Raw genomic sequence first — 14578 nt, forward strand, 5'->3', positions numbered from 1 at the left:
ATCTATGTAATATAGCAAAGGCAGTTCTAAGAAGAAAGTTTATACTGATACAGGAGTACCTCAAGAAACAAGAAAAATCTCAAACAATCTAACCTTACATGTGAAGGACCTAGAAAAATAAGAACAAACAAAGACGAAGTGGGAGAAAGAAAATAATAAAGGCCAGAGTGGAAATAAATAAAACAGAGACTTAAAAAACAGCAGCAAGATTAATGAAACTAAGCTGGTTCTTTAAAAAATAAATTGCCTGGCTGGTGTGGCTAAGTGGTTGCACGCTGACCTATGAATCAGGAGGTCAGGGTTCAATTCCCAGTCAGGGCATATGCCTGGGTTGTGGGCTAAATCCCTAGTGGGGGCATGCAGGAGGCAGCCAATTGATGAATCTCTCTCACCAATGATGTTTCTATCTCTCTCTCCCTCTTCCTCTCTGATATCAATTTATTTTTAAAATACCAATGCATTTTTCATAGAACTAGAACAAATAATATTAAATTTTATATCACAAAGACCCTGAATAGCCAAAGAAATCTCAAGGAAGAAAACAAAATTAGAGATATCATGCTCCTTGATTTCAAATTATACTACAAAGCCACAATAATCAAAATAGTTTGTACTGGCACAAAAACAGATACATAGGTCAATGGAATATAACAGAGAGCCCAGAAATAAATTTACACCTAGATGGCCAATTAATCTATGACAAAGGGGAATATGCTATGGGGAAATGACAGTCTCTTCAATAAATGATGTTGGAAAACTGAATAGATACTTACAAAAATTGAAAACCAGACCACTTTTTACACTGTGTATGTAAAAATAAACTCAAAATAGATTCAAGACTTACATGGAAGACCCGAAACTACAAAACTCCTAGAAAAAAGCATAAAATAAACTCTTTGGCATCAGTCTTAGCAATATTTTTTTGGATATGTCTCCTTAGGCAAACAACAGCAGCAAAAATAAACAAATGGGACTACATTAAACTAAAAAGGTTTGACAGAACAAAAAAACCCAACAAAACCAAAAGACAACCTACTGAATGGGAGAAGATAATTTTCAAATGATATGTCTAATAAGGGATTAATATCCAAAATATTAAAAACTCATACAATTTAACATAAAAACACAAAGAATCCAATTTAAAATGGGCAGAGGACCTGAATAGACAGTTCTCCAAAGATGATAAGCAGATGGCCAACAGACACATGGAAAGATGCTCCACATCATTCTACAGGGAAACTCAAATCAAAACCATGAAGTAACACCTCATACCTGTTAGAATGACTATTATCAAAAAGACAACAGAGTGGCGCTGCTTTTCCCTGGTGCGATTCTGTCCTGCACATCCGTTCTGCAGAAAAGTGGTTGTTGCTATCTGTCCGCCTGCCTTTTCTGCCACCTATATGCATGCCACCACCCTATGGAGGATTCAATGGACATGAACATAAGCCCCCTGAGGCCCCCGGACTATCTTTTCAGTTTTTAACTAAAGACCGACTTAAGAGCCCTGGCTGGTGTGGCTCAGTTGGTTGAGTGTTGTCTTGTGCACTGAACGGTTGCCAGTTCATTCCTGGTAGGGCACATACCCAGGTTGTGGGTACCATCTCTGGTCCCGGTGCGTATGGGAGGCAACTCATCGATGTTTCTTTCTCTCTCCCTCTCCCTTCCTCTCTCTCTCTCAAGTCAATTTTTAAAATAAAACTTAAAAAGACCAACAAAGGTTATCATTTCAAGATGGAGAATGAAAAAAATGAGCAACGATTATCTTTAAGAACTGTCAGTTTAGGGGCTGGTGCAAAGGATGAATTGCACACTGTTGAAGCAGACAATGAATTACGAAGGCAGTCCAATTAAAGTAACAATTGTCTTATGGCTGAAGTGTGGTTCAGGGTCTGTAAGTATTAGTGGAGAGCACTTAGTAGCTGTGGAGGAAGAAGCAGTCAAAGGATGAGACGAGGAGGAAATGAAACTCCTAAGTATGTCTGCTAAGCGCTCTGCCCCTGGAAGTGGTAGCAAGGTTCCACAGAAAAAAGGTAAAAGTTGCTGCTGATGAAGATGAGGATGATTAAGACGAGGATGATGATTTTGAGGATGAGGAAGCTGAAGAAAAAACTCCAGTAAAGAAATCTATATGAGAAACTCCAGCCAAAAATCAAACCATAATGGAAAAGACTTAAAACCATCAACACCAAGATTAAAAGGTCAAGAATCCTTCAAAAAAATGGGGGAAAATCCTAAAACACTAAAAGGACCGAGTCTGTAGATGATATTAAAGTAAAAACACCAGCAAATAGAAAAAGGTGGTTCTCTTCCCAAAGTGGAAGCCAAGTGCATCAGTGATGTGAATTGCTTCCAGATGACTGGCCAGGAGGCTAGTCAAGGTCTCTGGCAGTGGAGGACGTTACTTTAAGAGAATAGTTTAAACAGTTTGTTAAAATTTTCCGTCTTATTTCATTTCTGTAACAGTTGATATCTGGCTGTCCTTTTCATAATGCAGAGGGAGAACTTTCCCTACCCTGTCTGATAAATGTTGTCCAGGTTCCATTGCCAAGAATGTGTTGTCCAAATTGCCTGATTCGTTTTAAAGTGAAACTCCACCCTTTGCTTGGTTTTAACTAAGTATGAAATGTTACAATAGGACAGTGATGGCGAACCTTTTGAGCTCGGCGTGTTAGCGTTTTGAAAAACCCTAACTTAACTCTGGTGCCGTGTCAAATATAGAAATTTTTTGATATTTGCAACCATAGTAAAACAAAGGCTTATATTTTTGATATTTATTTTATATATTTAAATGCCATTTAACAAAGAAAAATCAACCCAAAAAATGAGTTCGTGTGTCACCTCTGACATGCGTGTCATAGGTTTGCCATCACTGCAATAGGATATAGTAGTAGTGAAGGTCAGACAAATGAAAATGGTGGGGGGACAAAAATATATACATGAAATAAACTCAGTATTTTATGTTTTAAATATATTTTTATTGATTTCATAGAGGAAAAGAGAGGGAGAGATAGAAACATCAATGATGAGAGAGAATCATTGATCGGCTGCCTCCTGCACATCCCCTACTGGGGATCAAGCCAGCAACCCAGGCATGTGCCTTCACCAAAACTGAACCCGGGACCCTTTAGTCTGTAGGCCGATGCGCTAAGCCAAACCAGCTAGGGCTAACCTCAGTATTTTAATAAAGTAAAAAAGAAAAGACTAAATGTTGATCAGGATTTAGATAAAAGGGAACCCTAGTGCACTGTTGGGGGGATTGTAATCTGGTACAGCCACTATAGAAAACAGTATGGACATTCCGCAAGCATTTAAAAACAGAACCACCATGTGACCCAACAATTCCACTTATGGGAATTTATCTAAAGAAATTGAAAACACTAATTAAAAAAGACATATGCACACCTATGTTCACTACCACATTACTTATAATAGGTAAAATATGGAAGCAACCTAGGTGTCCATCATAAAGAGGATGTGATACACACACACACATATACACACACTGGAATGTTATTCAACCACAAAGAAAAAAAGAAAAGAAAAAGAAATCTTACCATTTATGGTAACATAGATCAGTGGTTCTCAACCTTCCTAATGTCGCGACCCTTTAATACAGTTCCTCATGTTGTGGTGACCCCAACCATAAAATTATTTTCGTTGCTACTTCATAACTGTAATTTTGCTATTGTTATGAATCATAATGTAAACATCTGATATGCAGGATATATTTTCATTGTTACAAATTGAACATAATTAAAGCATAGTGATTAATCACAAAAACAATATGTAATTATATATGTGTTTTCCGATGGTCTTAGGCGACCCCTGTGAAAGGGTCATTCGACCCCCAAAGGGGTCGCGACCCACAGGTTGAGAACCTAGAGGGTATAATGCTAAATGAAATAAGCTGGACAGAAAATGACAAATACTGTGTGATTACACTTATATGGGGACTTTAAAAAATAAAACAAATGAACAAACAAAAACTAAAACTCAGTTACAGAGAATAAACTGATGGTTTCCAGAGCAGGGAGGGTCAGGGTGGGGGTAGAGGGATGAGCAAAAAAGGTGAAGGGGATTAAGAAGTACAAATTGCCAGTTATAAACTAAGTCACAGGTGTATAATGTACAGCACAGAGAACAGAGTCAATAATCCTATCTAATCCTATCTAATAAAAGAGAAACATGGTAATTAGCGTACAACCGCTACCCTTCCCATTGGCTAATAAGGGTGATATGCAAATTAACTGCCAGCCAAGATGGCGGCCGGCAGCCAGGCAGCTGGAAGCGAACATGAGGCTTGCTTGCTTCAGTGACGGAGGACTCCAACATTCCCCGCCTGCCTTGCTGGCCTCTGAGCTTGCAGTTTAAGAAACATTGTAACAAATATAAAAGCTAAACAAAACCCCAGAAACCTGCTTTCAGCCGGCCAGGATCTCAGAGCTGGAGTTATACATTGTTTCGATTATAGAACTCAAACAAACCAGATACCTGCTTTCAGCAGCAGAGGCCTCAGAGCTGGAGCCAGAGCTAAAGCTGGCCCAGAATAAAAAAAGAAAAAGAAAAAAAGGAGCGGTTGGAAGCTTCAGTCGGCCTGAAAACAGCCCTCAGCCCCTCACCCAGATTGGCCAGGCACCCCAGTGGGGACCCCCACCCTGAAGGGTGTGTGACCAGCTGCAAATAGCCATCATCCCCTCATCCAGGCTGGCCAGGCATCCCAGTGGGGACCCCCACCCTGATCCAGGACACCCTTCAGGGCAAACCAGCCAGCCCCACCCATGCACTAGGCCTCTATCGTATATAGTAAAAGGGTAATATGCCTCCCAGCACCGGGATCAGCGGAGCCGCGAGGCCTCCCGGCACCAGGATCAGCGTGACAGGGGGCAGCGCCCAAACCCCCTGATCGCCCTGCGGCTGTGTGTGTGACAGGGGGAGGGGCTACAACCTCCCTATCGGCCCTGCTCTGTTCGTGACAGGGGAAGGCGCCCCAACCCCCTGATCAGCCGTGCTCTGTGCCTGATAGGGGGAGCTCCCCAACCCCATGATCGCCCTGCAGCTCTGTGTGTGACAGGATCTGGCGCCCCAACCCCCTGATCAGCCCTGCTCTGTGTGTGACAGGGGGCAGCGCCCCAACCCCCTGATCGGCCCTGCTCTGTGTGTGATAGAGGGCGGCGCCCCAACCCCCACCCCACGGGCCCTGCTCTGTGTGTGATGGGGTAGAGCCATAACCTCCCCATTGGCCCTGCCCTGAGTGTGACAGTGGCGGCGCCCCAACCCCCTGATCAGCCCTGCTCTGTGGGTGATAGAGGGCGGCGCCCCAACCCCCACCCCACGGGCCCTGCTCTGTGTGTGATGGGGTAGAGCCATAACCTCCCCATCGGCCCTGCCCTGAGTGTGACAGCGGCGGCGCCCCAACCCCCTGATCGGCCCTGCTCTGTGGGTGATAGAGGGCGGCGCCCCAACCCCTAATCCGCCCTGCCTGTGTGTGACAGGGGGCGGTGCCCCAACTCCCCTATCAGCCCTGCCCTGAGTGTGACAGGAGGGAGCTCCCCAACCCCCTGATGGGCCCTGCTCTGTGCGTGACGTGGTGGCGCCGCAACCTCCCCATCGACCCTGCCTAGAGTGTGACAGGGGACGGTGCCCCAACCCCCCAATCAGCCCTACCCTGAGCGTGACTGAGGGTGGCATCGCACCCTCCCAATCCGCCCTGCTCTGTGCATGACAGGGGGCGGCGCCCCAACTCCCCAATCAGCCCTGCTCTGAGCCCGACCAGGGGCTGCACCTAGGGATTGGGCCTGCCCTCTGCCACTCCAGAGCAGGCCTAAGCCAGCAGGTCGTTATCTCCTGAGGGGTCCCAGACTGCGAGGGCACAGGCCGGGCTGAGGGTCCCTCCCGCCCCCGCGAGTGCACAAATTTTTGTGCACCGGGCCTCTAGTAAAGATATAATATGCAAACTGACCATCACTCCAACACAAGATGGCCTGCAGGGGAGGGCAGTTGGGGGGGACCCAGACCTGAAGGGGAGGGCAGTTGGGGGCGACCAGGCCAGCAGGGGAGGGCAGTTAGTGGCAAGAGAGAAGTTAGGCGTCGATCAGGCTGGCAAGGGAGTGGTCAGGGGTGATCAGGCTGGCAAGCAGAAGCGGTTAGGGGCAATCAGGCAGGCGAGTGTTTGGGAGCCAGCAGTCCTGGATTGTGAGAGGGATGTCCAACTGCCCGTTTAGGCCTAATCCCGGTGGGGCCTAAACGGGCAGTCGGACATCCCTTGAGGGGTCCCAGATTGGAGAGGGTGGAGGTTGAGCTGAGGGACACACCCCTCCCGTGCATGAATTTCGTGCACCGTGCCTCTAGTATCATAACTAAGTACAGCAACAGATGTTTACTAGATTTGTCATGGTGATCATTTCATAAGGTATATAAATATTGAATCACTAGGTTGTACACCTGAAACAAATATAATACTGTACTAGTGGTCCAGTACACGAAATTCATGCACATTAAAAGGGAATTAGAGGAAATATTTTAATATTGCTATTTGCCTTTTCTCTATAATAGAAGTGTCAGAATGAAAGAAAATTAGCAAAATGTATATGAAAGTCTTTCTCCTGTCAGAGTCTGGAGCGCACCACGGGACCCAGAGTCAAGTCCCCGCCCACCCATGTGCGCCTCAAAATCACGTGAGACCCAGACCTGGCTGCTCCCCCCACCATTGGGCTAGATCCAGACCTGGCCGGTCCCACCCTTGTAAAGCCCCGCCAGGTGGAGAGTGTGGCCTCAGGTCCCCCGGCCTGGCGCCGTGGTGGGGGCGCAGCCTCAGGTCTCCTGGCCCGGTGCTGGGGTGGGAGGCGAGGCCTGAGGTCCCCTGTCAAGCCCCGCCGGGTGGGGGGCACGGTCTGAAGTCCCCCAGCCTGGTGCCAAGGGCAGGGGGCACGGCCTGAGGTCCCCGGGCCTGGAGCCAGGGTGGGGGACATGGTCTGAGGTCCCCTGTTAAGCCCCACGGGGGCGAAGGGGGGGTGTGTGCAGCCTCAGATCCCTGCTGATTGCTCATTAAGGCTCGTTATGGGAACTTGTCCTCCACTGTGGGTGCAGCCATCTTGTGTTACAGAAACCCCCACCTCAGCTATGGGTGTCATCTTTCTGGTGGAGTGACAGTCAATTTGCACATTCCCTCTTTATTATATATAATGCCAACTATATTTTTTAAAAAAATGTGTGTGGCAGATTGTATTAATCCCAAAAGTATATTTTAAAAGATAATAAAATACTGAGTTTATTTCATGTGTATATTTTTGTCTCCCTAGATTGTATTGATCCCAATTTTTTGTAGTCTTCCCTATAAAAGAATTATACAGAACTGCCTATTGCCATGTGGCTGCAAGTGACCCTTCCAGGGGAAGAAATGTATTCCTGTTATGTGATTTGCTTTAATCAATGTACTGTAAACAGAAATGAAGTTATGTCATGACCAAGCTGAAGCTTCAAGAGCTATCATGTGGCCCTGAGATTGGAATGTCTTAAGATTAGGTGCTGCTCCTTCAGTCTGAGTCCCATTAAAAAAACAGATGCATCCATGTACACAGAAAAGAGTCTAAATATATATGAACCACATTAGAGAGGTATATATGTGTGCATCTTAAAAAAATAAAAAATAAAGACAAGACACCATAAAATTATCTCTTCACATGGGGGAAAACCATTTGATAAAACTCCACATCCATTTTATGATTAAAAACTGTCATCAAACTACAAATTGAAGAAAACTTCCTTATCTTAATAAAGAGCACCTACAAAAAAATCTACAGCTGACATCATAACTATTAGTGGATGACTCAATGCTTTCCTCCTAAGATCGAGAACAAGGCAAAGATGTCCTCTTTCATCACTTCGATTCAACAGTGTACTAGAAGTCCTAGCAATAAGGCAAGAAAAAAATGACATACAGTTTGGAAAGGAAGAAAGAAAAGTCACTACTAACAAACATTACTTCCTATGAACATCCCACAGAATCCACAAAAAACACCTCCTAGAACCAGTGAGTGAGTTTGGCAAGGTCACTGGATATAAGCTCAAGATATAGCAATCAATTGTTTTTCTGCATACTAACAGCACACAATTGAAAGATAAAAATTTAAAAATTCTGTTTATAGCAGTTTCAGAAATATAAATGCTTAGGGATACATTTTAAATACATGTACAAGGCCTGCACACTAAGAATTACAAAACAGCCCTGGCTGGGTGGCTCAGTTGGTTGGAGCATCATCCTATACACCAAAAGGTCCAGGGCACATAACCATGTTGCAGGTCCCTCACATATGGGAGGCAACGAATCAATGTTTCTCTCTCATATGTATGTCTCTCACTCTTTCTCATCAATAAAAATATATCCTCAAAAAATATATACACATCCTCAGGAGAGAATTAAATAAGATAAAAGAAAAAAATAATTACAAAATATTCCTGAGAAAATTAAAGTCCCAAACAAATGAAAAATATGCCAGTTCATAGTTTGAAAGATTTGATATTGTCAAGGTAGCCATTCTCCACAAATGAACATACAAAGTAAATACAATACCAATAATAACTCAGCAAATTAAAAAACACACACCAAAAACAGAGATTGACAAACTGATTCTAATATTTATGCAAAGAACATTATATTAGTTGATTGATTGCTATATTTTGCTATATACAATTGATTGCTATATCTTGTTGTTGCATAATCAACACTAATAAAAGAGAAAAATGGTAATTGGCCTACGAGCTACCCTTTTCATTGGCTAATCAGGGCTATATGCAAACTAACTGCCAACTAAGATTGACAGTTAACTGCCAACAAGGTGGCGGTTAATTTGCATATGTAGGCACAATGCAGGGAGGTGAAAGGGAAAGCAGGAAGAAACCCCCTGCCACTGACAGTGATCAGAAACCCAGGGGGGAGCTAAGAGCTGGGGGGCAGGGCAAAGGCGGCCTTTGCCCTGCCCCCCAGCCATGATAGGAGAATCAGGTGTCTTTTCCGCCCTGGCCAGTGATAGCAGGAAGTAGGGGTGGAGCCAGCGATGGGAGCTGGGCACAGTCGAAGCTGGCAGTCCCGGGAGCTAGGGGTCCCTTGCCTGGGCCTAAAGCGAAGCCCACGATCATGGGGCCCCTGCAGCTGCGGGTCCCCGCTGCCCAGGCCGGACGCCTCAGCCAGAGGCATCCTGCAGGGGCAGGGGCGGAGCCCGCGCGATCGCGGCGCCCCCCCGCTGCCACTGCAGGTCCCCGCTGCCCAGGCCGGATGCCTCAGCCAGAGGCGTCAGGCCTGGGCAAGGGGCCGATCCTGCGATTGGAGGGTGATGGGGGTCAACGCCTGAGGGCTCCCAGTATGTGAGAGGGGGCAGGCTGGGCTGAGGGACACTCCCCCCCACACACACCCAGTGCACGAATTTCGTGCACCGGGCCCCTAGTATAATGATAAAAGCATAAGAACAAATAAAGAGATTAATGTAAGAGAACATAAAGTCCAGAAATAGACCCACACATATATGATCAAATGATTTTCTACGAAGTTGCCAAAGCAATTAAACTGGGAAAGAGAAGTCTTTTCAGCAAATTACATTGGAACAACTGGATATTCATATAGGGGTTGGGGGAGGGGGGGGTTGGGGGAGGAGAACCTTGATCTCTACCTCATGTCTTACACAAAAATTTAGATATATCAGAGATGTAAATATAAAACCTAAGAACTATAACGCTATCAAAAGAAAACATCAGAGGCAAATATTTCTTTAGATTGGTTATACAAATCAAGAACTATAAAAGAAAAAAGTATGGTAAATTAGGTTTCATCAATATTTATAATTTCTATTCATCAAAAGACATGGTTAAAAAAATAAGTAAAAAAGCCAGACTAAAAGAAAACAATCACAAAACATAGATCTGACAGAAGACTTATATCCAGAACCCAATAAGCTTTTCTTTACTTTTTCTACTGTTTGTGGGGTCTTTTTCTTATTGATTTGTAGAAAAAGTCCTTTATACATTAAGAAAATTAGTTCTGTGGCCTTGGCCAGGTAGCTTAGTTGGTTAGAGCATCATCCCCATATGCAAGGTTGGGGATTTGATCTTTGGTCACGGCACATACAAGAATCAACCAATGAATGCACAAATAAGGACAACAAATTTATCTTTCTTTCTCTTCCCCTTCCCCTCTCTCTCTAAAATCAATATAGACAAAAAGAAAATTAGTTTTGTGATATGAATTACAAATATTTGTCCCAGTTTATTTGTCCTTTTACATTGCTCCTATTTTAATATGCAAAATTATTTTTCTTTTTATGTAATTGAATTAATTTTGTTTATAGCATCTGGGTTTTAAGTTGTACAGAGAATAGACTTCACTATCCTGACATTGTTTTTTTAAAATTCTCTTATGGATTCTCTTCTTACTTTCACTATTTCATTTTTGTTGCATTTAAATCCTTAGTCATTCTGTAATTTAATTTTACTTAATTCTTCTATTTTTCATTTTTTCCTTAATAATAAAGGCATTTGTGGCCATTAATTTTCTCAAAACTGCTTTTCATAGTAGTTGGTAAGATGTACCTCCTTTTCCATCCCTTTCTAGACAGTTTGTATATAAGTTACTTTTTTATTTTCTTTTGGACCCAAGGGTTATATCTAGTACTGTGTGCATCTATAAAATCTTCAAATTATTAAGATTTAAACCACTTTTTATTTATTTTAATTAGGTTGAATTGTGATCAAGAAATAATATATGTAGCTCTAACCGGTTTGGCTCAGTGGATAGAGCGTCAGCCTGTGGACTCAAGGGTCCCAGGTTCGATTCCGGTCAATGGCATGTACCTTGGTTGTGGGCACATACCCAGTGGGGAGTGTGCAGGAGGCAGCTGATCGATGTTTCTCTCTCATCGACGTTTCTAACTCTCTGTCCCTCTCCCTTCATCTCTGTAAAAAATCAATAAAATATATTTAAAAAAAAATATATGTACTTTGTTGTCAAGTATACAATCAATTTTTACAAATGTTTCTTAAAGGAATAAATGTGTATGTTCCTTTTGAGGGGTATAAAGATCTAGTATATATCTATTAAATCAAATATACTGGTTGTATTCTTTTTTATTTATGATCTTTTTTTAATCTATTAGACTTGTCCAACCATGAGAGAGGTCTCTCGCTATCATTATTGTATCAATCTTTATGTTTTTATATATTGAAATTATCATAGTTTACTTTTCACCTTAAATTCTACCTCAAATGTTATTAATACTGCTAGTTCTTTTTTTATGTGTGTGACTTCCTTCTTCTGATTTGCATTTGCCTTCTACCTCTTTAACTGTTGCTTTATTTTCAACCTTTCTTTTTCATATTGTTTTATTTCTTATATACAGCATATAAATGAATTTTGTGACTTAATCCAATCTGAAAGGATACAGAAGACAGAATAATTTAATTCATTCTATTTAATGAAATGACTTGCATACTTGATTTTAGTTCTTTTCTCTCGTGTTTATTTTTCCATGAGTGTACATTTTATTGCTCTTCACTTTACAGTGCTTTGCAGATATTGCATTTTTTACAAATTGAAGGCTTATGCCCTGACCAGTTTGGCTCCATGGATAGAGCATCAGCCTGTGGCCTGAAGGGTCCCAGGTTCGATTCCGGTCAAGGGCATGTACCTTGGTTGCGGGCACATCCCCAGTAGGGGGTGTGCAGGAAGCAGTTGATCGATGTTTCTCTCTCATCGATGTTTCTAGCTCTCTATCCCTCTCCCTTCCTCTCTGTAAAAAATAAATAAAATATATTAAAAAAAAATTGAAGGCTTGTGGCAACCTTACATTGAGCAAGTCTATTGGTGCCATTTCCCAACAGGCCTGGTTAGCATTTTTTAGCAATAAAGTGTTTTCTAATTAAGGCATGTACTGTTTTCTTAGACATATGCTATTGTACACTTAACAGACTACAGTATAATGTGAACATAACTTTTACAGGCACGGGGAAACCCCAAAATTAGTGTGAATCACTTTATCATGATATTCACTTTATTGCAGTGGTCTGGAATTGAACCTACAATATCTCCAGGGTATTTTATCATGCTATTTATAACCTTTCTCTATTCCACATTACATATGAACATTTTTCCTTATCTAAATAACTTTTCCTGGTTAAGTAGCATCCTATTAAATGGATGTATATTATTTATTTGACCAATCCCCTATTAACTGTCCTCAATTTTTTCTAATGTAAACACCACCATAGCCCATTCCGGTGGTATAAGCCACACACTTGGAAGTCATCTTTCACATTTCCTTCTCCTCCATCCCCATAACTGATCCATCACCAAATCCTGTTAACTTTACTTCCTAGATCACACTCATATTTTGTACATCTCCCATCTCTCCTGCTACTATTCTATCCCAAAGTACCATCAAGCCCTAGCTGGTTTGACTCAGTGGATAGAGCATCGGCCTGCAGATCAAAGGGTCCCAGGTTCGATTCTGGTCAAGAGCATATGCGTGGGTTGCAGGTTCAATCCCCAGAGAATCATTTGATCAATGATTCTCTCTCATCATTGATGTTTCTATCTCTCTCCCTTTCCCTTCTTCTCTGAAATCAATAAAAATGTATTTTAAAAACAATACCATCAATCTGCAATGGCCTGCTGTTCTACCCACATCAACTTTGCTCCCACATTCATTCATATTCATCAGTGCTGCTAGACTACAAACTGGATGATGTCCCACCTAAAACCCTTCTATAGATTCCTATACATTATGGGTAAATTTCAAAGCACAGATTCAAGGCCTTACATCTCTGGATCAGATCTACTTCACTCTCTCTCCCTCCCTCCCACTCTCTCTAAAAATGAATGGAAAAAATATCCTGCCTGCCTAATCGCCCTTAACCACTCACCTGCCTGCCTGATCGGCCCTAACCACTCTGCCTGCCTACCCCTAACCGCCTCTGCATTGGCCCCCGCCGCCACGGCTTTGTCCAGAAGTTTGTCTGGAATGACGTCCGGAAGGTCTCTTGGCTGTCCAGTCTAATTAGCATATTACAGTTTTATTATTATAGACTAAAGGCCTGATGCACAAAAATTCGTGCAAGAGTAGGCCTTGTTTCCCCCAGGTGCCGGCACCGGCTTCCCACCAGCACCCAGAACCCAGGCTTCCCTTCTCCAGCTGCCGGCAGGCACCCGGGACCCGGGCCGGCTTCCCTCGGGCTTCCCGCAGGCACTCGGAACCCAGGCTGGCTTCCCTCCCGCTCCGCCTTCATCAGGAAAGACATCTGGAATGACGTCCGGTCTAATTAGCATATTACCCTTTTATTATTATAGATAATGACTATCTGTGTGTTTACCATGTACCTAGTGGTTTACATTATGCCATTTATCCTCACAACAAGGTAAATACTATTCATATTCTTTTTTTACAGATAAGGAAACTGAAGCTTATAAAAATTAAGTAATTTACTCTGGCTGGGTAGCCCTGCTGGTTAAAGCATCATCCTGATACACCAGGGTTGCAGGTTTGATCCCAGTCAGGACAAATATAAGAATCAATGAATGAATGAATGAATGAATGAATGAATGAATGCATAAATAGGTGGAACAACAAACCAATGTTTCTCTCTCAAATTAATCAATAAATTTTCTTTTTAATTAAGTAATTTGCCCAAGGTCTTACAACTAGTTAAGTGGCTAAACTATGATCTTAACCCAGGTCTGATTTCTGAATTCATTATATCTATTTCCTCAGACTTGCACTCTTCAATCATATTTCATATATGTTGGCAGTACTAATGATGCCTTGAATAGTAATGTTCAATCAGGTATTTTTGTACTTTGCAAAAAGTTATTTCCATCTACTCTTAAGATTTACTCTTAATTTCTCTAACCCATTCAGTATAAAAAGTAAAAAGTTATATGCCCTGGCTGGTTGCTCAGTGATTGGAGCATCGACCCAAGAACCAAAGGGTCTGGGTTCGATTCCTGGTAAAGGGCAAGTATCTGGGTTGTAGGCCTGATCCAAGGCCAGGTCAGAGCATGTGCAGGAGGCAACCAATTGATGTGTCTCTCTCACACTGATGTTTCTCTCTCTCTCTCTCCCTCCCACTCTCTCTAAAAATGAATGGAAAAATATCCTCGGGTGAGGATTAACAACAACAACAAAAAGTAAAAAGTTATAGTATCTCTAGACCAGCTATTTTCTTTTCTTTTTTTAAAAAATATATTTTATTGATTTTTTACAGAGAGGAAGGGAGAGGGATAGAGAGTTAGAAACATCGACGAGAGAGATACATCGATCAGCTGCCTCCTGCACACTCCCCACTGGGGATGTGCCCACAACCAAGGTACATGCCCTTGACTAGAATCAAACCTGGGACCCCTCAGTCTACAGGCCAACACTCTATCCACTTAGCCAAACCAGTCAGGGCTAGACCAGCTATTTTCAATTCGTATGCTACAAGAATTTTTAAAACATGCAATACCTACTAGTCAGAGCACTGACTTCTTTTCCCCTAGATTGTCAAATAAAAATATGAGAACAGCCAACACAACAATAGCCATCTGATGTTAATG

The 14578-nt window shown here is 42.6% G+C and overlaps 1 protein-coding gene and 1 pseudogene across 14 annotated transcripts in view; one reads left to right on the plus strand and one right to left on the minus strand.

Moving 5' to 3' along the window:
• The window catches only part of SENP5 (SUMO specific peptidase 5), a 66188-nt gene that overhangs the window by 13925 nt on the left and 37685 nt on the right, over nucleotides 1-14578 (minus strand). For 2 of the 14 annotated variants that reach the window (XM_059687486.1, XM_059687484.1), the window contains one exon: nucleotides 14492-14566. The exons of 11 other annotated variants lie outside the window; for them this stretch is intronic. In XM_059687486.1, coding sequence (XP_059543469.1) covers nucleotides 14495-14566 — 72 coding nt within the window. In that variant the 3' untranslated portion in view covers nucleotides 14492-14494. Of the gene's footprint in view, nucleotides 1-895; nucleotides 2405-14491; nucleotides 14567-14578 lie in introns of those variants that run through there. One more of the 14 variants, XM_059687485.1, reaches the window with a different exon arrangement.
• Nucleotides 1802-2602, plus strand: LOC132230271 (nucleophosmin-like; annotated as a pseudogene).

Source organism: Myotis daubentonii, chromosome 3 (genome assembly GCF_963259705.1).
Source record: "Myotis daubentonii chromosome 3, mMyoDau2.1, whole genome shotgun sequence".
Classification (NCBI taxonomy): Eukaryota; Metazoa; Chordata; class Mammalia; order Chiroptera; family Vespertilionidae; genus Myotis; species Myotis daubentonii.